We start from the raw sequence: 26,192 nt of genomic DNA, 5'->3' as shown, positions 1-26,192 counted from the left end.
AAAGCAATACTGTCAATATATAGAGATCACTCACTATTCATGAAGGTACAAATAATAAATTTATTATAAAGTAAATGTTGAAAAACAACAAGAATGAGTTGAAAAACGACATAACCGTCAGGTGTCAAACTATAGACATGTATGAAAACTATAGACATGTACAGGTGTCTGTACCATGCGCGAGACCCTAACATCCTTTTGTGTGCTGGTTAGTCGGTGCTTTATAGCTTTGGAGCTTTTAAAAAACTCATCTCTCTATTTTACCACGACTTTGTAAGCGACAAATGAGACACAGCAAACCACACCTAAAACGAAGACAAAATGTAAGACATATTGGATTTCTATCTTCTAAACCTTTCTGTTAAGTCTTCAGTATTACAATAATTACGAAAATTAACGGCGCGCAACTTTAACATACTAGCACGTCCACAATCTGATATTATTAAAACTACATTTGTGATCTGCACGATTTGTTTATCCTTCACAGATACACAGGTGTTTCCCACGCATGGAATCACAACTATCAACACGGTCACTTTGACTTGAGTGTTATAACTACCTTTGTTATAAAGATTGCAAAATATATAATGGAACTTTCTTTATATCTAAGCCCTAATATATCAATATTAGATAAGAGAACATTGTGTTCGCCCATGCAAGTTGTATAATATACAAAGCAACGTTGTTTCAGTTGTCAAGGTTGCACAAACGCGCATGCAATAATATCGGACAACGTTTGCATTCACGACAAGTCGTCCGTAATATTATTCGATAACCTTGGTTTCAACATAACAATGATAAACACTGAATGGTTGCAAATAAAACAACATTAATGCCCATCGACGCGGCACATTATAACAATTTACACAACTACAATTATTCTCCTGATATTACGAGAGATTACGGAAAACTGAGCGCAGCCAATAGTATACAGACAGCGACGAGTAATTTCAGCAAACCTAAAGGGAGCACAAAGAAACATATTAATATATTATACCCACATAACGACATAAAAACAAATCATCGATACAATGTCGAATATGGTTTTTCTGGAATGGTTAGGAAAAATGAAAATTTGGTTGGACATGACGAACGAGGACAGAAATAAAATGAAAGAAAGCTAGAGTATTGACTTGTTCATGTTAGACGCAAAAGGAAAGAGTTGCAAAAATAGACCTTACTGTTTATTCACTTTTGACTGAGAGGTGCACATGAATGTCATGTTCCCTGCACAAATTTCTTTTATATTCCATTATATTACCAATTAAAACATGCAGGGCAGGTAATCTGTCGACCTCTATGTGTACGAAATTATCTAAAAAGAAAACGAGGCCAATAGGTCAAGAATGAATAAAAGAGCAGTATGAATTTGCTACAACAAATGTAATGTGAAATACTAGAGAGTTGGGCAGTGGCTTACAGTATCTGATACAGTCATGTTCGCAAGTTGCAACTACTTATTCCGTGCTCCAACATATCAGTGACCATAATATAAATAACCGGTATTAATGCTACAAGATTTCATTCGTGTAGTATCATATTCATAAAAACTATATCAGAAAAAACGAAAAAAGACACGCGCGATCCCACCAGAATTTAGTGATGCCCGAAAGAGTAAGATTACATAGAAGATGGCTTCAAGACTTTTAATATACATACTCGTCGCATATATCGAAACTGCAGTCCGTGTTGGAAGAGGGGTTTGAAATAAAGTCAAGACAAGGTTTCTTTTTATTACCCTTTCTTCTAAGCTTTCTCAAATGATGTCACTCTAACTCATATTACAGCCTGGAAACAACTTAGACCAGACACCCAGAGAATGGTGAGATTAAACTGAATTATTCATACAGCAAACTTACCTGAAGAATGTTTGAGATTTCCTGGTATTAAACTTAAAGTGAACAAATAAAAACTTTATTAGCACTTCAATTACAACTTATATTAATCCACTATATATACTGATCTAAATTTAGGCTAGCATAAACGTAGCACAAAGGGTTTCACCATAAACATGGTTCAAGTTGAAATTCATATGGTCCAACAAGAAAACATTATATAATATATAAATGTTTTACCAAGATTAATATATATCTCTTAAATAAACTTAAATACTTCTTAAAATTTGACTATAGGCCTACAAAATTTATAGCATAGAACTATAAATAATTTCTTGTTAAATACGTTTTTAAATGCATGGAACCGTATAATATCTTTATAAAGTTAATATAAAAATAAGGATGATATAATAGATAACTAATTTAAACTTTGGATGGGAGATTGGATCTTATATTTGCTAACAGAAAATTATGCTTTGATCATACTAAAATTTTGGGAACCATAGGCATAGTTTCAAAAATGTCAATTCTAAGGTTCACATATTTTAGGTTAGCAATCATTTGATAGTTGATATTCTATAACTATTTCTCATTCAGATTTGAAGTCGAATATAAATTTGTAGTTTTTTTGCTAACTATGAAATGCCTATTTAGTACTGAATGAGAGAGAGTTAATCATGTATATTATAGAATTTTCTCAATATTTTGTATTCTTAAACAAGAGTTTCTGGTTCATCACAATCAATGGTACACTGCTTCTTACCACAACAACCTTTGGAAACCTCCATGATTTTCACAAACACTTTGTCATAAGGCTTGAGTGAACGCAGACACTCAGGAAGCCATTTCCATGTTCTTAGTAGACCTGGTAAGCTGGATGGCATCTTGTTTTGCATAAGGTTTATTATAAGAGCCAGGAGCAACAAAGTACCAATAGGAACCAAAACACCAAGTAGAATATACGTGCCAGCAACTGACAAACCAAACACAACAGCAGGTAGGATAAAGAAGCATATGACAAGATAAACTAATGCAAACCAACGATATTGTGCTGTAGTATCTCCAAGTTTTTTTGCACATTTGATAGGCACATTCCGCATAAAGGGTATTGGATACCAAATGGCAATTCCAGACAGATTGAACAACAGATGGCACAATGATATTTGCAATGCTGCTTGAAAGTTTGATGAGCTGGCAAGGGAAGCTAGGATAGCTGTGCCAGTGGTACCAATGTTTGCACCTAGCGTCAATGGGAAGATGCGCTCTATTGTCACTATACCAATTCCAACCAACGGTGTTAGGGCTGATGTGAAAATGGAACTGGACTGCACCAACATAGTCATGCCAGTGCCAACCAAGATGGCAAAGTATCCTGTCAAATATTTAAATGGTCCAGGAAAGTCAGCATTGATAGTCTTCTTAACAACCATAGCTAAGTTGCCTCGAAGCATTGAATGCAATAATTTAACTATACAGATTAAACAGAAGCAAAGCAATGCAATTGAAAGTACTAATAGGATAATGCCGACCAATGAATCTTTCAATCCTGTATCATGAAAAAGAAATTTGCATGGCTCAACTCCAACTTTGACAGTTTTATTCAAGGTGCTATTGAAAACTTTGGCAGTCTTACACCAGTACTTGATTAGACTTTCACCATCTCCAACATCTTTGCCCTCAGCAATACGTTGGATAACTTTTTTGTCTATCTGAATAATTTCATTAGTGAAAGGTTTGGTTATTTTCTTAAGAAATTCCACTTTAGTTCCTTGTTTATTTTCAATCCCCATGGAATCTGTGATGGATTTTGAGGCGTAGAAGAGATAAGATGAGCCGAAAAAATGCTTTGAGATAACTTCAGTTGGTAGTAGGACAAGGACTGTTAACCAGTTAAACAAATCATGTACTGTGGCACCTGCAAAGGCACGTCGAAATTCATCGCGCTCTTTCACATGACCCATGGAAACTATGGTGTTGGTCACAGATGTACCAATATTCGCCCCCATGATGATTGGAATTGCTTGCTCAACATCCAGTACTGTAAAAACAAACCACACAATTATTTCTGAAAACAGACATACTTTGTATGTGGGTGGGATATTGTCATGTTGAAGATTCCATTCAGTTTGGGCTGGTCTTATAAAGCAATCAGTTTTGTTGAAAAAAACATGTTACAGACTACCAATTCGTTCAAAATTTGAAGACAGTGGATACCAAAAATGTTTTACATATAAGGGCAATACTATTGCGAAATATCCGTAATTTAATCTAGCGGAAATTAACAAGTCACTGACGTATCAAAACGAAATTTAATATTATTCGCAAGTTTCCTTTTAAAAATTTGAGTTTTTTGACGTATTTCCTACCTATACCTTTTGACGATCGCGCCGCTGCTTAGAAACGCTTTAAAAACCCATTACACGTAAATTTGTATTGTTTTAAAAGTTATCATGTAAAATTCATAGACAGAGTCATAAGTTGACCTTGGCAACTAACTTATGAAACACGTGTCGAACAAACTTCTCATTAAATATACAGCGGAACTTCGTTTGCACAAATTTACAAACATTTAACTTTGTGATGTCTATAACTAGAAATTTTGCTGTGGTAAACTTACTTCCTGATGAAACCATTGCAACGACAATCGATGTAGTAGTTGATGAGCTTTGAAATAGGACAGTTGCTAGTAGTCCTATCATTAAACCAGCCACTGGATTGGAAAGAATTCCGTCGGCAGCGAACACTTTCCCGGCTGTCTTGCCACCAAGTAGACGAAATGCAGAACTGAGGAAGTTTAGGGAGCATATGAACAAATATAGAAGGCAAAGAAGGCAAACAATCTTGATGAAAGTTCGAACAACAAGCTTGATTTTACCGCCCGTCTTCAATTCTAAAGGTAAAGAAATGGCGCCATTTATAAAATGTTTCAACCGCCAAAGGTAAAATTGCGCAAAATTCGTACCTTGCCATTTCGGGCCTGCTCTTTTAAAGTCAGGCAGTGCCCACGGATCAACTGCTTCGTTTTCAAGACCAGTTTGTTGTGGTTTGCTTTCTTTGTCGGTATCTGTTGCAGTTTTGTGAGATTCAAAGTCATCCTCCTACAAATTGAATAGAAAATTTAGCGTACACGCTATGAATGGTAAAATGAAAATATAAAATTAATTTGATTTATAACTTTATTTTGCAATTTTATACTTACATTATTCACGTTTATGATAGCAAGTTCCATACTCAGTTTTAAAATTGTTGAAAAGTTTCTAACAAGAACAACCAAGCCGGCAAAACTAACTTGTCTGATACTAAAAATCACTGTTATAAAGCGTCTGTCCGGTTAGCACACTTACTATCCGGCCTCTGATTGGTTGAATAAACAGGTGTTGGTGGGCGTCATCAACGCGTGCTGTACACGCAGAGAACATATGTCAGGAACATGGCCATCATGTGGGCAGCATTCCCTCAACATGTAGACAGCATTCTCTTAGCACGTGAACAGACAGAGAAAAGTCACATACTTGTGGTTCCGCGATATTGAATGTGCGTCACAAATCGTGCCACGGGAAATTCAATGTTAGGAAATGCATAACAATAACTGAGTAATTACAAATGTCACAAGCTATATTGAAGATTTTCAATGTTAAAACGTGGTAATGTGGGTGTACAAAAATGGCAAAATGTAGGTTGTTCATATTGATCATGAATATCAATGCTCCAACGCTGTGCATTATCGTCATTATCTACCCGATTTATAAAATGCATTCTGAAATTATCCGTACTCGATTAGTACTGAACAAAAAATAAAATAAAAGGTCCCTTATACAACAGCCACGATATCCAAATTGTCAACCAGTACCGTCGATCTTAACTGATAGTGCCTAAAACATCAGCATGACAGCATATGCAGTAACGTGCGTATGTTCATTCTTGTCTCGTTATTTCCCATCAATCAGATTTAAATGGTATTTTCAACAGACAATAATGCCGGTTTCCTGGAAGCTCGTAGTTTGTATAATTTCATGATTATGGGCGAAAAACATTTGATTGTCGATAATAATGATCTAAAAGTTAATTTCATGAGTGTTAAAGTTCGTACTTGTATCTTAAAATCACTTCAAGGCAGTTCAAGAGTATAGTCTATCCCCGTCTCACTGGCCACCTGCGTCATCATCTTACACTCGTTCCGCGTTAATTCATGTAAATGTCTCTCTAGAAATGCTCTGAGTCACGTACTCGTTTGTCATTTCAAGATCCCCTTTGGCTTCCTTTCGTCACTCGCCAGTGGCATAGCGACTGGGAGGTGCGGGGAGATGTGCTTTGTTATTGGTCAACATAATCAGATTCAAGTGAATTCGTCAAATATATAATACATATGGAATAGTTCTAAATATGATTATTTGCGTTTAAAATCGTCCGTTTACGAAAATCTAGTGTGATCTCAAGCATGGTGGTGCTTCATAGCATAATCCCCTTCCTATATCCATATATCTTCTATTCTTCCTATATCCCAGCTCGCCCAGCCCGGCCCACAATTAATTTGGTGAGGTAATCTTGTTGCACGAGCCTGCGATCCGTGTTTAAAGCCATTGTTTTCTATTTTTTCTATTGTATATAAAAATAAACGAAAATAAAAATTATGAAATGTCTTGTTGCGAAGGGGGAGAATAGAAATTTAATTATTAAAATTGCTGTAATTTTGTTTGTATGCTGTAGTTTTATCATGGGTGATACAGGTATATATGTATTTTTCAATCTTTCCAAAACTATGGCCATGATTATAGTATATAGTATATAACTTGTCCATCTATTGATAGAGGTAAATACAGAACACATTTTTTGAGTATTGCATAAAATATATTTGTTAAGCAAGTTCACAAAAATCTGAAGACTACCCTATCAAGTTTGACCCTAAAGAATTAAAGGAAAGGCTTTCTCCTCAGCAGTTTGATGTCACCCAAAATGCAGGAACAGAAAGGTACTTTTATGCCTATTAAATACCTATATAGTTAGTCTATTATTAGCCTGTATAGTATTATTATTACATCATTATTATATCTCCTAATTTGAAGCCTTGTGAAATTGATTTACCAATGAAAAAAATACTAACAGTGGTAAAATGTGGAGCACCTAGCACCTTGCTGCAGATCATAAGAATTTGTGCTAACATTTCTGTCTGCAATTATTTGACCCTAAAGTTACACTGTGCAGCAAGATTGCAATCACTCTCTTAATAACTGTTCATGTCTACTTAAATTTTATTTAAATAAACAATTTTTATGTAAATAAACAGGGCGTTTACTGGGGTATATTGGGACAACCACAAGGATGGCATTTATCGTTGTGTTGTTTGCAACCAAGAGCTTTTCTCGTCCACTACAAAATTTGAGTCAGGAAGTGGTTGGCCATCATTTTATGAAGTCATTCAAAATGGATCAGTAAAGGAAATTGTTGATACATCTCATGGAATGAGACGAACTGAAATTGTTTGTGCTAAGGTAAAACTATGGTTTAACTAGGAAAGATTAATCAATGTATAACTCCTTTGTCTGGTTGAGTTGCAGCAACACAACTTATTTTCATTATTATATTTTGTATTATTATAGTGTGGAGCTCATTTGGGACACTTGTTTAAAGATGGTCCTCGACCAACTGGGAAGAGATACTGCATGAACTCTGCATCCTTGACTTTCCAGGATGAGAAAAATAATGAAAAAGGTGTGGTGCCCCAGATCTCTATCTGTGATGTTCTAACTATGTTTAATTTATATGCATCTAATATTTGAGAAACACCAAAAACTGAATGAAGCAACTTTACTGTATTGTTTTAGTAGTGATAAGACAATCAGACAAAGGTCTGTAATTTGTAAGGATTTATAAGTAACTATTAGCATTTTATAACCACTACTTGGCCACTAACTTTGAGATTTTAAGCCACTCTTACATTTACCATTCCAGATACAAAGAAAGAAGATTTGTGAAATCTTGTTTAAATTAGTTTGACATTTACTATTCTCTAAACTAAACTGAACTGGACCATCTGATGGTGATGGTTATAAAGTCACTTTATATCTAGGTTGACTAAGTTATAAAGTTTTTACTTGTGAATCAATGTAAGTACCAAACCTTTAGAAATACAGACCTCATATTACATGTTCCTTTAGCATACGCAAATGATTCACGAATAATTCACTTTTTTTTTCCATGAATTTGTTCCACCAAAACGAGTGAACATCCAATTTTGTTGGATCCAATTCACTTCTGACGTATGGAATATAGTTGGTCGTTTATTGATGAAGCAAGTGCATGGCATCAGTGGGTTTGCATCTCATATACTGATATACATTACACAACAGACTATAAAACATCCATCAAAAGTGAGTTGGATGGTTGGATCAAACAAAATTGGATCGTGTTAACAAACCTTTAACACCGGATAATCCAATTGGCATTGGTTCGATATAAAATGCAGATGAAACTACATACATACTAAAACATAATTGTTTACTATAAAAACGGTAGTTTTTAGTCTTATGACTAACGGTTAGTGAACGATGTAAATCTAGGGATACAGAATGTGTATGAATTTTTAATGTATTTTTAGTTTTTTTTTTCAAATGGTTCAAACACTTTTTTGTGAAACCCGGCTTTGCCGTATCACTAACATTCGTGGTGGTATCTTTCTTGCTTAAAATGCCAAAACGTTCTCTCTGTCGTGAATATGTATGATGGGATTTCAGCGAGTGTTGATAGCACTGACTTTGTTTTTTGAGAACCTTATTCCGAGAAGTGTTATTAAGAGTTCAAGGAACTCCACAATGGTTAAAACACTTGCTCCAAGTAATAATCCCAGCATCCCTCCAGCTGCAGCTACATGAAGTGAAAATAATTTTAGGCGAACTGAATAACTCAAAAAATAAATCTCCTCGTCAGTTTCAGAATGTCAGTGAAAATAAACCTATTCAAATACTATTTGGTATAACACCAAAAGAGGAAAGGTTTTACTTTAGTAACTTCTACCGCAACAATAAGAACCTGCCCTGCTGATGAACTAAATTAAATTTCCCAACATAAAACTTTCATTTTAGGCCTAATTTTTGCCCTAATCCCGTCGCAAATGCAATTTTGCAAGTAGCCGCATGGCAGATGGTCCTAGAGTCGAAAATTTTGTGTATTTCCTAACGTTTATGCTTTATGCTATTTTTTGTGAAATTTTTGCTTTGCGTCGCGCGAACATATTCACCGAGGTGAGTCAACCCCATGGAAGGTGGACTCTGCGCGTTCTCTATGGCAATATACTTACCAAGCAGGTCAGACCAACTGTATTTTCGCATATCTTTAACTTCGGTAACACTTAAGTCTTCAAAGAATATTTTCACTTGAACATAACTATTTCTAAATGAAAGGTACCGGCTTCAAAACACGTTACAGGGAGTAACAGAATTGCGTATTTAACTGTAGTGATCTTATATAATTCAATACCTTTCCAAATATGCTTCAGTTGGATCGGTGCTGTAAATAGTTTCTGGTTCGTAGCTGCCATACGATAAAGTTGTGCCATAGAAAACGTGTTCACAAGGTTGTGGACATGAACACATATTTACGAGTGAAGCAAATCGTTCTTGTAAAACAAATTACGCAATGTTGTTAATTGAGCCGCACGTGCACTGCGACAAATACTGAAAAATTTTGCTACTATTTTGCCTCAGATATATAAATCTCGATATAAACAACTACGAAACAGCCTGTATATATTATAGTAAACTTCCATTGTATTATAATTGTGTTCAATCAATTGTAAGGCGTGTTTTACCAACTGTTTTGACTTTGGGCACCAGTGCTTAGATATCTAGAAATCCCATTAACAAAGATGGAAGGGAAGCAGTATTTCGTCAAAAATTCACGGCTTTGGGTTTTCGTGTTACTACGCCATGGGATCCAAATTTCACAACTCCCCACAAGGCGCCACCATAGTTTGACGAAGGCGAAGCACTTAATTTCACGAGGCGCCACCATAAATCTTTCAATTAAACTAGGTCTAGGATAACTAAAACGGCTGTTTCAAGCCCCATTTTACATTAAGCAGAATCTTTGGTACGGTACAGAAAAAATGGTACGCCGGATGAAATTTTACACCGCTAAACTGCATGCATGTTAGTCAAAGTAGGATAGAATTGACATTGATGAAATTTGAATTCCCAGCTGAATAAATAATAATTTTCATTTACTGATACTGAGTCTAAAATTGTGCGTATAGTTTAAATGGGGCTTCACAGTGCCTGTAAAGAAAAATATTCAAACAGCTACAGTTAAATGTAGTTGAACATATATACTCACCGTCTTCGCGGACAACACATGTGAACAGCTTTTCGAGTGTGCACGACTGGTAAGGTCCTTTATCAAAAAATACAATTTGATTTATATGCATGATCTATTCATGACTATAATTATAGTCATCTGCATGGCATGGAGACATTCCAGTAAAAGACAGTGATGAATTTACCCATGCCTGAGGGATAAGTACAATTACATCTTTTAGCAATATATCTTCTTCTGCAAGCTTCAAAGCACTTTGCTCTTGTATACAATGATTTGTCCAAAGTTCGTCTGTTTTCACAGGGTAATGATTTCACCTACATGCAAAAATAAATGTTTGTTTCTATAGACTATAGTGAGTATAGAGTGTATCAAAATAATAAAAAACCGCATGCAAATGCATTACATTTGTTCTCCAAAAAAGTGCTTTGTTTACCGCATTTTTCCGGATTGCAACAAACGTCGACACTCCTGTCATCGTTGCAAAACCATTTATGTCGGTGAGTGGAACCTCGTTTTTCTCCTGGACTAAAATTTTGAATCCAATCGCTGGAGCAAGTCTGTTAGTATACTCTTTAATTTGAGTGTTTAGCGTCATAGATAAACCATACCTTTCTCCCGGTTTGAAGACCTTGCTAGAATTTTCAAGTCTTTTATCTTAATATATATAATATAATATAATATTATATTATATTATAATATATATTTATATATATATAATTATACAGCAATAAAGACAATTAAAAAATAAATAAATTATAAAACAAGGTATTATAGAATTTCTTGGTTTCTTACCAAAGTTAGACGTATAACAGAAACCCATATTTGTATCGACCAGTCGGAAATCTTCTGGTAAACATTTTTTTTCCTTGTAGTGTGCAATTGAGCAGCATTTCTTTTATTTTATGACTACCGTTTCTGAAAAATTCTTCTGCATTAACATAGGTTAAGAAAAACTTCTTACGGTCAGCATCATTCGGCTCTGCTTCATAGAGCAAAATACGAGCGAATCTTTCAGCATCTGAGATGTTTAGTTGTTTCAGGTAACTCTTCCGTAGTGGATTGAAATTGCAGATAGTGACGGCGGGAAACATTATATTATTTTGATGTTTGACGGTGATTCGAGTGACAATATCTCCTCTGATATAAGAGTTTATCAGCTTTGCACTGGACGTGACAAAGACTACAGTTGATCCAAGGGTACACACAAACCATATCAAGCGACGAAGTTTCGAGTCGCCACAAAAAACATGTTGGATTCCATGAAGAGTTGTTGATTCTGTAAATTCGATAAATAACGATTTCTCCTTTGGCTTTGGTTCTTCTGGCATCTTGTTTTTTCCTTTTTCAACTAAAGCCGAGTTCGGGCTGTCCAAGTAATTAAAATGATTTAGTATATATGCAGACTGCAGTTGATATGAATTTACTTACTTTTTAATTAAGATCGCATTCCTTATTAATAATAAACTGAAGCAGTCACATTTTATTTATTGCCGTTACTATACTCTAAAACAAAGCCAAAGGGAGGCGATATTAATAATTTAATATTTATTAGACATTCGTATATTGGTCGATATGCAGTGAGCCGCCAATCAATCAATCATTCAGGCAAAAGTCAAATAACAACAATATATAAATTGATCACATTCCCGGATTCGACTGTATTAAACTTTTTTCCTAACATTGCGTGGCAAGCAATTTCAATTGTGTCTTGTAAGATAATTGTATATAAAACATAAAATATAAATTAAAAAGACGAGTGGATTACAATGCGGTTACAAATATACTTCACACATGAAACTAGCCTATTAATTAGTAGCAGAAAACAACTATAGACTATAGACATAGTGTAAAAAAATCAACCAGTTAATCGACTGGTTCATGCCTGTTGTTTATATAGAGATCAGTTGTTAGTTGGGTCGGTCTTTTCCATGCACAACCTTATAAAAATGCAGCTGAAAATGTGGCTAAAAATTAATTGTAATTTTAATAAGACATTTCACTGTTTTATATGGAAAATTTGATTACCCTCCCTGTTAAATCTTGTCTAGTCTTTAGGTCTATACCCTGTGAAATGCTTGTATACGTGTAGACGATTCAGTCCTAATAGAGCTAGTCCTAATATTGAGGTTTCCGGGAAAAATATCAATTTTATTCGTGCGAATTTTCATGTTTTACATTAGTTTCTTGTGCTCACATGACTCTCGTGCATGCAGCGCAAATAAAAGCAGGATGCAGCGCAGTTCATTTACATTAAATTATATTATAGTTTTCAACAATAAAATGTCATGCATGCGGACTTTCAATTTGATGTCTAAAGTACTCTATGGCTATGCGGGGCAGCAAACAAGCAGGGATGATGATTTTCGTAGGGCAATAATTTTCGTTACTGCATGCTTTTTATTATGCATGGACATCCAAGATGCGGCAGCGGGACGGAGCTCGAGTGGCGTGGGTCAGGGAGTTGTTAGCAGTTCGGTCTTCTAGAGGCTGTTATAACTCTATCTATAAGCATCCTGAAATGTCATCTGGATAATGAATGGCAATCATTGATGAAGCAGTAGTGCATTGGCTTCAGTGGGTTTGCTGCTCATATACAGTAGGGGACAAAAGTTTGAGTCCACTCGTTGTAGAATTCCAGTATTAAATCCTGGCAGCGTATTCAAGTTAAGACATGCGTGCTAGTGTTTCAGTACTGTAAACCATATTAATTGCACACTATTTTGGTCCTAATTATCTAAATTATAACAAAATAAAGTTCTAATTCCTTTACACTGCCCAAGATGGGTGGGAAAAAGGGCAAAGTGACGGTGCACAAGGACAAATAGTTTCATTAAGTATTGAAGAATTCTTTCCTCGTAAGATCGCAGAAAAAGTTAGAATTTCAAAAGGTGGTATATGCAACTAACCTTGGAGAGGTTCGAAGAAACTAAATCCTACTCAAGCAAACTTTTAGCTGCTTCGGTCATGCTGGGTTTGGCAATATTGAAAGATATAATAGGATCTTAATTAAAGAAAAGTATCATCCAATTCTTCGAGGACATGGAATTTCATCTGGTACAAAGATGATCACACGTCTAACTACGTGATAATCACCATAAGCACATGCACATCTTCTATGTGCCAGAAATCTTTTAGAAACAAACTCGTTCTGGTGATCTCGTTCTCATGGCTTTCCACCTCAAATTCCAGATCTAAAACTCATGGAGCACTTGTAGGACCGTTTTAACCGGAAAAGGCCAAGGCATAGACCCACAAGCCAGGATGACTCGAGGCAAGTGGTCAACGGATGCTGGCAAGGTAAAGAACGTGTGACATTAAAAAATCTATTGAATCTATGCCAGCAAGAATAAAGGCCGTTTCAAGAGCAAAAAAGAGGGATACTATAAGCATTGACATGTAATGCATGTTTGCTCATTAACATACGTTAAATGAATATCATAACATCTCATAGTTGTTGTACAGCATGTATTTTTCAGTTTACTTATTTACTTTTTTCTAGCTCACTTATCGGTAAGGTTTTCTGAAAAATATTATAGTATATTATGCGGCTAAAACAATGAAATACAGTCACTGGACTCAAACTTTTGCCTCCTACTGTACATTACACAACAGATTATAAAACATCCATCAAAAGTGAGTTGGATGGTTGGATCAAACAAAATTGGATCGTGTTAACAAACCTTTAACACCGGATAATCCAATTGGCATTGGTTCGATATAAAATGCAGATGAAACTACATACATACTAAAACATAATTGTTTACTATAAAAACGGTAGTTTTTAGTCTTATAACTAACGGTTAGTGAACGATGTAAATCTAGGGATACAGAATGTGTATGAATTTTTAATGTATTTTTAGTTTTTTTTTTCAAATGGTTCAAACACTTTTTTGTGAAACCCGGCTTTGCCGTATCACTAACATTCGTGGTGGTATCTTTCTTGCTTAAAATGCCAAAACGTTCTCTCTGTCGTGAATATGTATGATGGGATTTCAGCGAGTGTTGATGGCTCTGACTTTGTTTTTTGAGAACCTTATTCCGAGAAGTGTTATTAAGAGTTCAAGGAACTCCACAATGGTTAAAACACTTGCTCCAAGTAATAATCCCAGCATCCCTCCAGCTGCAGCTACATGAAGTGAAAATAATTTTAGGCGAACTGAATAACTCAAAAAATGAATCTCCTCGTCAGTTTCAGAATATCAGTGAAAATAAACCTATTCGAATACTATTTGGTAAACACCAAAAGAGGAAAGGTTTTACTTTAGTAATTTCTACCGCAACAATAAGAACCTGCCCTGCTGATGAACTAAATTAAATTTCCCAGCATAAGACTTTCATCATTTAATCATTTTAGGCCTAATTTTTGCCCTAATCCCGTCGTAAATGCAGTTTTGCAAGTAGCCGCATGGCAGATGGTCCTAGAATCGAAAATTTTGTGTGCTTCCCAACGTTTATGCCTTATGCTACTTTTTGTGAAATTTTTGCTTTGCGTCGCGCGAACATATTCACCGAGGTGAGTCAACCCCATGGAATGTGGACTCTGCGCGTTCTCTATGGCAATTTACTTACCAAGCAGGTCAGACCAACTGTATTTTCGCATATCTTTAACTTCGGTAACACTTAAGTCTTCAAAGAATATTTTCACTTGAACATAACTATTTCTAAATGAAAGGTACCGGCTTCAAAACACGTTACAGGGAGTAACAGAATTGCGTATTTAACTATAGTGATCTTATATAATTCAATACCTTTCCAAATATGCTTCAAATGGATTGGTGCTGTAAACCGTTTCTGGTTCGTAGATGCCATACGATAGAGTTGTGCTATAGAAGACGTGTTCACAAGGTTGTGGACATGAACACATATTTACGAGTGAAGCAAATCGTTCTTGTAAAAACAAATTAAGCAATGTTGTTAATTGAGCCGTACTGCGACAAATACTGAAAAATGTTGCTACTATTTTGCCTCAGATATATAAATCTCGACATAAACAACTACGAAACAGCCTGTATATATTATAGTAAACTTCCATTGTATTATAATTGTGTTCAATCAATTGTAAGGCGTGTTTTACCAACTGTTTTGACTTTGGGCACCAGTGCTTAGAGATCTAGAAATCCCATTAATAAATATAAAGATGGAAGGGAAGCAGTGTTTCGTAAAAAATTCACGGCTTTGGGTTTTCGCCGGTGTAATTACGCCATGGGCATGGAATCCAAATTTCACAAGGCGCCACCATAGTTTGACGAAGCGCTTAATTTCACGAGGCGCCACCATAAATCTTTAAATTAAATTAGGATAACTAAAACGGCTGTTTCAAGCCCCATTTTACATTAAGCAGAATTTTTGGTACGGTACAGAGAGAAAAGATACGCTGGATGAAATTTTACACCGCTAAACTGCATGCATGTTAGTCAAAGTAGGATAGAATTGACATTGATGAAATTTAGATTACCGGCTGAATAAATAATGATTTTCATTTCCTGAATCTAAAATTGTGCGTATAGTTTAAATGGGGCTTCACAGTGCTTGTAAAGAGAAATATTCAAACAGCTACAGTTAAATATAGTTATCGTTGTAAATATATACCCACCGTCTTCGTGGGAAACACATGTAAACAGTTTTTCCAGTGTGCACGACTGGTAAGGCCCTGCATCAAAAAATACAATTTGATTTATATGCATGATCCATTCATGACTATAATTATAGTCATCTGCATGGCATGGAGAGGCATGCCAGTGAAAGACAAAGTGATGAATTTACCCATGCCTGTGGGATAGGTGCAATTACATCTTTTAAAAATATATCTTCTTCTGCAATCTTCAAAGCACTTTGCTCTTGTATACAATGATTTTTCCAAAGTTCGTCTGTTTTCACAGGGTAATGATTTCACCTACATGCAAAAATAAATGTTTGTTTCTATAGACTATAGTGAGTATAGAGTGTATCAAAATAATAAAAAACCGCATGCAAATGCATTACATTTGTTTTCCAAAAAAGTGCTTTGTTTACCGCATTTTTCCGGATTGCAACAAACGTCGACACTCCTGTCATCGTTGCAAAACCATTTACGTCGGTGAGTGGAACCTCGTTTTTCTCCTGGACTAAAATTTTGAATCCAATCGCTGGAGCAAGTCTGTGAGTATACTCTTTAATTTGAGTGTTTAGCGTCATAGATAAACCATACCTTTCTCCCGGTTTGAAGATCTTGCTAGAATTTGCAAGTCTTTTATCTATATATATATATATATATATATATATATATATATATATATATATATATATATATATATATATATATATATATATATATATATATATATATATATAATTATACAGCAATATATAAAGACAATTAAAAATAAATAAATTATAAAAATAAATAAATATTATAGAATTTCTTGGTCTCTTACCAAAGTTAGACGTATAACAGAAACCCATATTTGTATCGACCAGTCGGAAATCTTCTGGTAAACATTTTTTTCCTTGTAGTGTGCAATTGAGCAGCATTTCTTCTATTTTATGACTACCGTTTCTGAAAAATTCTTGCGCATTAACATAGGTTAAGAAAAACTTCTTACGGTCAGCATCATTCGGCTCTGCTTCATAGAGCAAAATACGAGCGAATCTTTCAGGATCTGAGATGTTTAGTTGTTTCAGGTAACTCTTCCGTAGTGGATTGAAATTGCAGATAGTGACGGCGGGAAACATTATATTATTTTGATGTTTGACGGTGATTCGAGTGACAATATCTCCTCTGATATAAGAGTTTAACAGCTTTGCACTGGACGTGACAAAGACTGCAGTTGATCCAAGGGTACACACAAACCATATCAAGCGACGAAGTTTCGAGTCGCCACAAAAAACATGTCGGATTCCATGAAGAGTTGTTGATTCTGTAAATTCGATAAATAACGATTTCTCCTTTGGCTTTGGTTCTTCTGGCATCTTGTTTTTTCCTTTTTCAACTAAAGCCGAGTTCGGGCTGTCCAAGTAATTAAAATGATTTAGTATATATGCAGACTGCAGTTGATATGAATTTACTTACTTTTTAATTAAGATCGCATTCCTTATTAATAATAAACTGAAGCAGTCACATTTTATTTATTGCTGTTACTATACTCTAAAACAAAGCCAAAGGGAGGCGATATTAATAATTTAATATTTATTAGACATTCGTATATTGATCGATATGCAGTGAGCCGCCAATCAATCAATCATTCAGGCAAAAGTCAAATAACAACAATATATAAATTGATCACATTCCCGGAATCGACTGTATTAAACTTTTCTCCTAACATTGCGTGGCAAGCAATTTCAATTGTGTCTTGTAAGATAATTGTATATAAAACATAAAATATAAAATAAAAAGACGAGTGGATTACAATGCGGTTACAGTTATACTTCACACATGAAACTAGCCTAGCTATTAATTAGTAGCAGAAAACAACTATAGTGTAAAAAAATCAACCAGTTAATCGACTAGTTCATGCATGTTGTTTATAGAGATCAGATGTTAGTTGAGTCGGTCTTTTCCATGCACTTCCTTATAAAAATGCAGCTGAAAATGTGGCTAAAAATTAATTGTAATTTTAATAAGACATTTCACTGTTTTATATCGTGCATGCAGCGCAAATAAAAGCAGGATGCAGCGCGTTTTATTTATAGTAAATTATATTATATAACAATAAAATGTCATTCATGCAGACTTTCAATTTGATGTCTAAAGTACTCTATGGCTATGCGGGGCAGCAAACAAGCAGGGATGATGATTTTCGTATAGGGCAATAAAATTAAGTTACTGCATGCTTTTTATTATGCATGGACATCCAAGATGCGGCAGCGGGACGGAGCTAGAGTGGCGTGGGAGTTTTTAGCAGTTCGGTCTTCTAGAGGCTGTTATAACTCTATCTATAAGCATCCTGAAATGTCATCTGGATAATGAATGGCAATTATTGATGAAGCAATAGTGCATTGGCTTCAGTGGGTTTGCTGCTCATATACAGTACATTACACAACAGATTATAAAACATCCATCAAAAGTGAGTTGGATGGTTGGATCAAACAAAATTGGATCGTGTTAAAAGATCTTTAACACATGCTAATCCAATTGGCATTGGTTCCATATAAAATGCATACGAAAATGTTCTCTTTGTCGTGAATATGTATGATTGGATTTTAGCGACTGTTGATGGCTCTGACTTTGTTTTTTGAGAACCTTGTTCCGAGAAGTGTTATTAAGAGTTCAAGGAACTCCACAACGGTTAAAACACTTGCTCCAAGTAATAACCCCAGCATCCCACCAGCTGCAGCTACATGAAGTGAAAATAATTTTAGGCGAACTGAATAACTCAAAAAATAAATCTCCCCGTCAGTTTCAGAATGTCAGTGAAAATAAACCTATTCGAATACTATTTGGTATAACACCAAAAGAGGAAAGGTTTTACTTTAGTAACTTCTACCACAACAATAAGAGCCTGCCCTGCTGATGAACTAAATTAAATTTCCCAACATAAAACTTTCATTTTAGGCCTAATTTTTGCCCTAATCCCGTCGCAAATGCAATTTTGCAAGTAGCCGCATGGCAGATGGTCCTAGAATCGAAAATTTTGTGTATTTCCCAACGTTTATGCCTTATGCTACTTTTTGTGAAATTTTTGCTTTGCGTCGCGCGAATAAATTCACCTAGGTGAGTCAACCTCATGGAATGTGGACTCTGCGCGTTCTCTATGGCAATTTACTTACCAAGCAGGTCAGACCAACTGTATTTTCGCATATCTTTAACTTCGGTAACACTTAAGTCTTCAAAGAATATTTTCACTTGAACATAACTATTTCTAAATGAAAGATACTGGCTTCAAAACACGTTACAGGGAGTAACAGAATTGCGTATTTAACTATAGTGATCTTATATAATTTAATACTTTTCCAAATATGCTTCAATGAGATCGGTGCTGTAAACCGTTTCTGGTTCGTAGATGCCATACGATAGAGTTGTGCCATAGAAGACGTGTTCACAAGGTTGTGGACATGAACACATATTCACGAGTGAAGCAAATCGTTCTTGTAAAAACAAATTAAGCAATGTTGTTAATTGAGCCGCACTGCGACAAATACTGAAAAAAAAATGTTGCTACTATTTTGCCTCAGATATATAAATCTCGATATAAACAACTACGAAACAGCCTGTTTATATCATAGTAAACTTCCATTGTATTATAATTGTGTTCAATCAATTGTAAGGCGTGTTTTACCAACTGTTTTGACTTTGGGCACCAGTGCTTAGATATCTAGAAATCCCATTAATAAATATGGAAGGGAAGCAGTGTTTCGTCAAAAATTCACGCCTTTGGGTTCTCGTGTAACTACGCCTTGAGGCATGGGATCCAAATTTCACAAGGCGCCACCATAGTTTGACGAGGTGCTTAATTTCACGAGGCGCCACCATAAATCTTTAAACTAAACTAGGATAACTAAACTAAAACGGCTGTTTCAAGTCCCATTTTACATTACGCAGAATTTTTGGTACGGTACAGAGAAAATGATACGCCGGATGAAATTTTAAACCGCTAAACTGCATGCATGTTAGTCAAAGTAGGATAAAATTGAGATTGATGAAATTTGGATTACCGACTGAATAAATAATCAAAATTTCATTTACTGAATCTAAAATTGTGCGTATAGTTTAAATGGGACTTCACAGTGCTTGTAAAGAGAAATATTCAAACAGCTTCAGTTAAATATAGTTGTAAATATATACTCACCGTCTTCGTAGGCAACACATGTGAACAGCTTTTCCAGTGTGCACGACTGGTAAGGCCCTGCATCAAAAAATACAATTTGATTTATATGCATGATCCATTCATGACTATAATTGTAGTCATCTGCATGGCATGGAGAGGCATTCCAGTGAAAGACAAAGTGATGAATTTACCCATGCCTGTGGGATAGGTGCAATTACATCTTTTAAAAATATATCTTCTTCTGCAATCTTCAAAGCACTTAGCTCTTGTATACAATGATTTGTCCAAAGTTCGTCTGTTTTCACAGGGTAATGATTTCACCTACATGCAAAAATAAATGTTTGTTTCTATAGACTATAGTGAGTATAGAGTGTATCAAAATAATAAAAAAACTGCATGCAAATGCATTATATTTGTCATTTGTTTTCCAAAAAAGTGCTTTGTTTACCGCATTTTTCCGGATTGCAACAAACGTCGACACTCCTGTCATCGTTGCAAAACCATTTACGTCGGTGAGTGGAACCTCGTTTTTCTCTTGGACTAAAATTTTGAATCCAATCGCTGGAGCAAGTCTGTGAGTATACTCTTTAATTTGAGTGTTTAGCGTCATAGATAAACCATACCTTTCTCCCGGTTTGAAGATCTTGCTAGAATTTGCAAGTCTTTTATCTATATATATATATATATAATTATACAGCAATAAAGACAATTAAAAAATAAATAAATTATAAAACAAGGTATTATAGAATTTCTTGGTTTCTTACCAAAGTTAGACGTATAACAGAAACCCATATTTGTATCGACCAGTTGGAAATCTTCTGGTAAACATTTTCTTCCTTGTAGTGTGCAATTGAGCAGCATTTCTTTTATTTTATGACTTCCGTTTCTAAAAAATTCTTCTGCATTAACATAGGTTAAGAAAAACTTCTTACGGTCAGCATCATTCGGCTCTGCTTCATAGAGCAAAATACGAGCGAATCTTTCAGGATCTGAGATGTTTAGTTGTTTCAGGTAACTCTTCCGTAGTGGATTGAAATTGCAGATAGTGACGGCGGGAAACATTATATTATTTTGATGTTTGACGGTGATTCGAGTGGCAATATCTCCTCTGATATAAGAGTTTAACAGCTTTGCACTGGACGTGACAAAGACTGCAGTTGATCCAAGGGTACACACAAACCATATCAAGCGACGAAGTTTCGAGTCGCCACAAAAAACATGTCGGATTCCATGAAGAGTTGTTGATTCTGTAAATTCGATAAATAACGATTTTTCCTTTGGCTTTGGTTCTTCTGGCATCTTGTTTTTTCCTTTTTTAACTAAAGCCGAGTTCGGGCTGACCAAGTAATTAAAATGATTTAGTATATGCAGACTGCAGTTGATATGAATTTACTTACTTTTTAATTAAGATCGCATTCCTTATTAATAATAAACTGAAGCAGTCACATTTAATTTATTGCTGTTACTATACTTTAAAACAAAGCCAAAGGGAGGCGATATTAATAATTTAATATTTATTAGACATTCGTATATTCATCGATATGCAGTGAGCCGCCAATCAATCATTCATTCAGGCAAAAGTCAAATAACAACATTCAACAATATATAAAAAGACCATATTCCCGGAATCGACTGTAATAAACTTTTCTCCTAACATTGCATGACATGCAGTTTCAATTGTGTCTTGTAAGATAATTGTATTTATAAGACATAAAATATAAATTAAAAAGACGAGTAGATTACAATGCGGTTAGAGATATACTTCACACATGAAACTAGCCTATTAATTAGTAGCAGAAAACAACTATAGACTATAGACATAGTGTAAAAAAATCAACCAGTTAATCGACTGGTTCATGCATGTTGTTTATAGAGATCAGTTATTCGTCGGCTCGGTCTTTTCCATGCACTTCCTTATAAAAATGCAGCTGAAAATGTGGCTAAAAATTAATTGTAATTTTAATAAGACATTTCACTGTTTTATATCGTGCATGCAGCGCAAATGAAAGCAGGATGCAGCGCGTTTTACTTATAGTAAATTATATTATAGTATACAACAATAAAATGTCATGCATGCGGACTTTCAATTTGATGTCTAAAGTACTCCATGGCTATGCAGGGCAGCAAACAAGCAGGGATGATGATTTTCGAAGGGCAATAAAATTAAGTTACTGCATGCTTTTTATTATGCATGGACATCCAAGATGCGGCAGCGGGACGGAGCTCGAGTGGCGTGGGAGTTTTTAGCAGTTTGGTCTTCTAGAGGCTGTTATAACTCTATCTATATAAGATCCCGAAATGTCATGTGCATGCATGTGGTGAAAACAGGGCTAATATTTTTTAGTTTTGCAGTTTTTATACGGTTACACGAACGTGCAGAGATTAAACACATGTATAAAATAACCAAGTGCATCATAAAAACTGAAACACACACAGAATGGATTATTCTAGGAACCCCATGGCAAATTCTTGAAAAACGGGGTTAACACCACTGTCACCACAGGCTAAATTGTATATGCACTAGTGTTGCGTTGCACATCTCAAAATCGGTTGTCAACAGCACTGTTTAATTTGCCGAAGCAAATTTTGCATTCCAAGTGTGTTCCATGCATTCATTCCTTTCCATTGGACGTATGAAGCAATAAATTATATTCTTTATAATAGTAATGATCATAAAGCATAAAGATTATTTACATACAATTTACAAAAGATACTGTGAAGTTGTAATACGTTACAAGAGTGCAATGCCGAAATAATACAAATGACTAATCGGGATGGGATGGGATTATGTTTTTGCAACAATTAAAGGACGTTCATTGAAGACATTCAAATGAAGGATACAATTTTCGAACGTGGATGGACTTTACAAGGCATATATAATCTCTTTATATTTCAAACTTCACCGAAATTTGTGTGTCCAGTCTCCTTGGCGTGTCCAAGAGCAGCTTCCTGCCCGGTCAATGCAAAACCACAGGTTATACATCGCAATTTAAACTTGCTCACGTTTGTAAATTGGTTCATCTAAAAATTGCAAGAAGCTTCATGCATTAGATCTATCGTTAATTAAAACAATTCAAAATGCTATATTAGGAGAAGGCATTTGAAAGAAACAGGGAAATGGTATCACTGCATTGTAAGTAACCCTGGCAATCCATTAAACGAGCTATTGCCACCGAAGAGAACAAGGCTTTGGAGAGAGCGCAAACACACCTATATTTTACCCAAAGTTAGGACTGAGAGATTTAAACGAGTATTTATAAACAGACGTCTCTTCGAACTTTAGATTCATGCTTTTATTAGACATAAGTTACTATGCATGTTATACTCTTGTAAATATAGAATCAATGTACATTTTTTAAATGTAAAACTCTTACGTCTGTTTAAGGGTTATTATCGTCATTAAAAAGACATCAACAATCAACTAAAACGCCTAATTTCCCGACAATCCTGAAATGGTCGTACAGGAGTTTATGAAATAATGAAATGTTTCAAACCTGGAAAAAACCTGGTTGACTGAAAAAGCTGTTGATAAGCGAATACCGTATATTTAACCACCTCAAAGGAAATATGACGTTTTACCTTGCGTGCTTCATCGCCAACTTCACGAGCAGCGGCAAGCCATGCATCATCTTTTGAATTAAAAACCGTTTGTATCGGTTTACCATCTGCGTTGAAGACCAGAGGATCGTAATGAATGCCATCGTATATCAGGAACACCCTGTTACTGTAATTTTCATTCTCGCCTATATATAAGTTGTGAAGAATTTCATTCCTGGATTATCATCGACTACGTTCCATGCAATGAGGTTCCGTGCAATGAGATGGCCCAGACGAATTTGGGATGGTATAGAGAAATGGAATGCTACAAAATCCCACCTAGTTTTACTAAAAGACACTATAAGAGCATGACCACGGCACCAGTTAAGTTAACCATCCATTATACCTGAGGATCCCCGGGCATGCAGGTGGTCAAAAAATCTCTCAAAACTAAGGTAAAATTATGCTAACGCATCCCAGCATAAATCGTCTGGGTTTGGAAGGTTTAGACTCTTCTCTCCTCCACGAAACTCATGGCATAGATTGAAATCATTTAATCAGGAATTTGTGTAGTTGTCGTTGCATATGAGTTATGACGTACGGGCTGACATGCGATCAAAACATTACATCTAAGGGCAGCAATAAATGGAGCATTTTCAACCCGAGACTGAATTTAGCTGTGTTGGCAAGGCTGGAAATTTCTACAAATACACTGACGATTTCGGCTGTCGGGTAAATGTTCGTGAAACACTTTCCTAGAGCCTCTGTTATGGAAATAAGTTTACTTTCTGAAAATTCCAACTGTAAACCTACTTCAGCTCATTTAGCTTATAACACCTACCAAATTGATCTATCCGCCCATTCTCTGTGTTGACAACATTAATCTCTGTTTCATAATACTTGCTTAATATTGATATCTCAATAGCACCTACATAGAACACAATAGAGATGACCAATTTTCAGCGCTGAGAAGGGCATTACAACAGTGATGAAAATTGGGCATAAGATTTCATTGAAAATAGGAAGTGGGCAAAACTGTGTCAGTAAAAGTCATTGTCATATTCAGACTCCTCTCCTGGAACCAGTTGCCCTAATACCTTACCTCCCCACCTTTCAGGATTTGAAATCCATTCACAATATTCCTTATTGGATCTGCCCAAAAATGCTTCATTAAATGTTACTGGATCTCTTGAAACTGTTTCCACTATCAACTTGCGAAGTTCGCTGGAAAATGATGTGTTTCCAAGCATAACATAACTAAAAAGCATTGAGGTTGAGACTTTTTCCAACATAACATGCTTAACTAAAAATATCATTGATGAATATATCTGATATATATTGGAAGTTTCTGTGTGTAAATAACTTCATAAGGACTCCATAAGGATGATAAAAATTATAGGCATAACAACTTATTACCTTATGCTAGCAAATAAACATGAATTATCAGCAGGAATTGTCCTATAAAGAAAATGATGAAATTTCTATGATATTATTTAATGTAATCTTCAGATTATTATATGATGCAGTTCTTGGTAAAAGATGCTGGGGTACGAGGTTGGTTCTTCTGTTTTCGGTTTGGAATCATTATTATCTTAGTTGGCACCTCAAATTTTTTCAAGATTTTATTGTATTTTATTTCAAGGTTATACATATGAAAAACTTAGCTTACCAGGACTTGTCTTCTAAATTAGAACTATATAATTATAGCACAAACCATTGTTAACTTATGTCTTACTTCCTTGTTAACTTTGTGATTATTCTATTTCTAGATTCAGATGTTTGCAAATGATGATCTTTTTCTATGATTAATGTCTCTCCAGTTCTTATACCAATACTTGACAGTGATGCATTTTCATTGTTTATGTTTATCTCCTTTGGAGGAAAGCCTATTAAGACTAATAGTGACAAACAATTACTAAAGGTTTAAAGAAAATTTAAAGAAAAAAGTTGTACATAACTTAATACATATCCTACGTACTTCTTTGTAGTTCAACTGGAACATCTGTGATATGGAAAATTTTTTCTTTAAGGTCTTTGACAAAGGAATTTCGAAATAAGCCTTTTACTACATGTCTTTGTCCACCTTGATACTGGCAACGCAGAATCTAAAAATAATAATTCAAGAACCTAATACTGGAAAGTAAAAGTCACCTGAAAATGGTTTTGATAAAAAAAAAGAGGTGCAAGTGAATGGCAGACCCAATTTAAATCAAAATGAGACCACCTTGAAATTTAAAAAGGAACTCAATTTTATTCCTGTAAGGTGCGCAAAGGCCCAAGGCCCCATGCCTAAATATTTCAGAGAACAGGTTGCATTGTAGATCTTTAGCATGGGTTGTAATGAATGCCATTATGCCAATGCCAATCAAGCCTGAAAAAGTTTTTGCCTTATGTGGTAGCTGGTAGTTATTCATTTCCACCCCCATCTGTAAGGTTGAATAAATATTTCTTAACACAATAACTAAACAGTCTTAAGTGTTTACATTTTGACATTTCAATCAATCGGTTGATTATTTATTTATATACATACCAATTCGGTGGACGTCATCTAATCAGTTTAGCTTATCCTACGATAAACAATCATCGATATTTTCTTATAAACCTGACAGCAATAAAAGTGCAAAAGAAAATGAAAGTTGCTATTTCACAATCTATATTATACTTTCAAAATTACAAAAAAATATAATAAAAAAGGTGGTTGTTGAATGTTGAGTTGAGGTCGTCACGTCAACTGCCAGCGGTATTTTGGGTAGCAGTAAATACTCCA

The 26,192-nt window shown here is 35.2% G+C and overlaps 6 protein-coding genes across 13 annotated transcripts; 1 reads left to right on the top strand and 5 right to left on the bottom strand.

The window, feature by feature from the left end:
• Nucleotides 1–131: 131 nt before the first annotated feature.
• Nucleotides 132–5,160, bottom strand: LOC114528079 (sodium-dependent phosphate transport protein 2B-like). Of its 5 annotated transcripts, none has more exons than XR_003687466.1 (6): nt 5,035–5,160; nt 4,798–4,933; nt 4,453–4,725; nt 2,599–3,873; nt 1,182–1,891; nt 132–959 (listed from the first exon to the last, which is right to left on the bottom strand). XR_003687466.1 is itself a non-coding variant. In XM_028549657.1 (6 exons), the coding sequence occupies exons 1-5, from the start codon at nt 5,062–5,064 to the stop codon at nt 1,887–1,889; spliced, it is 1,719 nt and encodes a 572-aa protein (XP_028405458.1). In that variant the 5' UTR covers nt 5,065–5,160; the 3' UTR covers nt 132–1,315; nt 1,860–1,886. The 5 variants fall into 5 exon arrangements, 3 of the variants coding, with proteins under 3 accessions (XP_028405458.1, XP_028405457.1, XP_028405456.1); XM_028549657.1 differs by having other exon boundaries at nt 132–1,315; nt 1,860–1,891; XR_003687465.1 differs by having other exon boundaries at nt 293–305; nt 419–1,891.
• On the top strand, nt 4,657–8,003 carry LOC114528082 (peptide methionine sulfoxide reductase MsrB-like). 3 transcript variants are annotated; one of them, XM_028549661.1, is made up of 7 exons: nt 4,657–4,731; nt 6,043–6,562; nt 6,696–6,804; nt 7,120–7,324; nt 7,433–7,544; nt 7,661–7,681; nt 7,785–8,003. In XM_028549661.1, exons 2-7 carry the CDS (start codon nt 6,466–6,468, stop codon nt 7,805–7,807), a joined length of 567 nt encoding a protein of 188 aa, XP_028405462.1. In that variant the 5' UTR covers nt 4,657–4,731; nt 6,043–6,465; the 3' UTR covers nt 7,808–8,003. The 3 variants fall into 3 exon arrangements, with proteins under 3 accessions (XP_028405462.1, XP_028405461.1, XP_028405464.1); XM_028549660.1 differs by lacking the exon at nt 4,657–4,731 and adding an exon at nt 5,096–5,508; XM_028549663.1 differs by lacking the exons at nt 4,657–4,731; nt 7,661–7,681 and adding an exon at nt 5,098–5,508.
• Nucleotides 8,004–8,102: 99 nt separating this feature from the next.
• Nucleotides 8,103–9,932, bottom strand: LOC114528083 (degenerin del-1-like). The gene is made up of 4 exons (XM_028549664.1): nt 9,640–9,932; nt 9,309–9,447; nt 9,130–9,221; nt 8,103–8,696 (listed from the first exon to the last, which is right to left on the bottom strand). The coding sequence occupies exons 2-4, from the start codon at nt 9,422–9,424 to the stop codon at nt 8,563–8,565; spliced, it is 342 nt and encodes a 113-aa protein (XP_028405465.1). The 5' UTR covers nt 9,425–9,447; nt 9,640–9,932; the 3' UTR covers nt 8,103–8,562.
• A 1,475-nt stretch (nt 9,933–11,407) lies between these two features.
• LOC114528081 (acid-sensing ion channel 1-like) lies at nt 11,408–17,418 on the bottom strand. Of its 2 annotated transcripts, none has more exons than XM_028549659.1 (7): nt 16,559–17,418; nt 16,158–16,378; nt 15,909–16,038; nt 15,739–15,795; nt 14,894–15,032; nt 14,715–14,806; nt 11,408–11,510 (listed from the first exon to the last, which is right to left on the bottom strand). In XM_028549659.1, exons 1-7 carry the CDS (start codon nt 17,091–17,093, stop codon nt 11,494–11,496), a joined length of 1,191 nt encoding a protein of 396 aa, XP_028405460.1. In that variant the 5' UTR covers nt 17,094–17,418; the 3' UTR covers nt 11,408–11,493. The 2 variants fall into 2 exon arrangements, with proteins under 2 accessions (XP_028405460.1, XP_028405459.1); XM_028549658.1 differs by lacking the exon at nt 11,408–11,510 and adding an exon at nt 13,724–14,271.
• Nucleotides 17,419–17,872: 454 nt separating this feature from the next.
• Nucleotides 17,873–21,187, bottom strand: LOC114528094 (acid-sensing ion channel 1-like). Its single transcript, XM_028549674.1, has 7 exons — nt 20,653–21,187; nt 20,337–20,557; nt 20,080–20,209; nt 19,910–19,966; nt 19,070–19,208; nt 18,891–18,982; nt 17,873–18,457 (listed from the first exon to the last, which is right to left on the bottom strand). Exons 1-7 carry the CDS (start codon nt 21,185–21,187, stop codon nt 18,324–18,326), a joined length of 1,308 nt encoding a protein of 435 aa, XP_028405475.1. The 3' UTR covers nt 17,873–18,323.
• A 99-nt stretch (nt 21,188–21,286) lies between these two features.
• Nucleotides 21,287–26,148, bottom strand: LOC114528273 (ubiquitin thioesterase OTU1-like). The gene is made up of 8 exons (XM_028549905.1): nt 25,956–26,148; nt 25,404–25,530; nt 25,161–25,320; nt 24,842–24,883; nt 24,528–24,682; nt 24,267–24,353; nt 23,468–23,631; nt 21,287–22,909 (listed from the first exon to the last, which is right to left on the bottom strand). The coding sequence occupies exons 1-8, from the start codon at nt 25,971–25,973 to the stop codon at nt 22,781–22,783; spliced, it is 882 nt and encodes a 293-aa protein (XP_028405706.1). The 5' UTR covers nt 25,974–26,148; the 3' UTR covers nt 21,287–22,780.
• Nucleotides 26,149–26,192: the final 44 nt, after the last annotated feature.

This window comes from Dendronephthya gigantea, unplaced genomic scaffold, assembly GCF_004324835.1.
Source record: "Dendronephthya gigantea isolate DGI-Jeju-01 unplaced genomic scaffold, DenGig_1.0 000048F, whole genome shotgun sequence".
Taxonomy (NCBI): domain Eukaryota; kingdom Metazoa; phylum Cnidaria; class Anthozoa; order Malacalcyonacea; family Nephtheidae; genus Dendronephthya; species Dendronephthya gigantea.
This window is presented reverse-complemented; position numbering and strand designations above follow the sequence as displayed.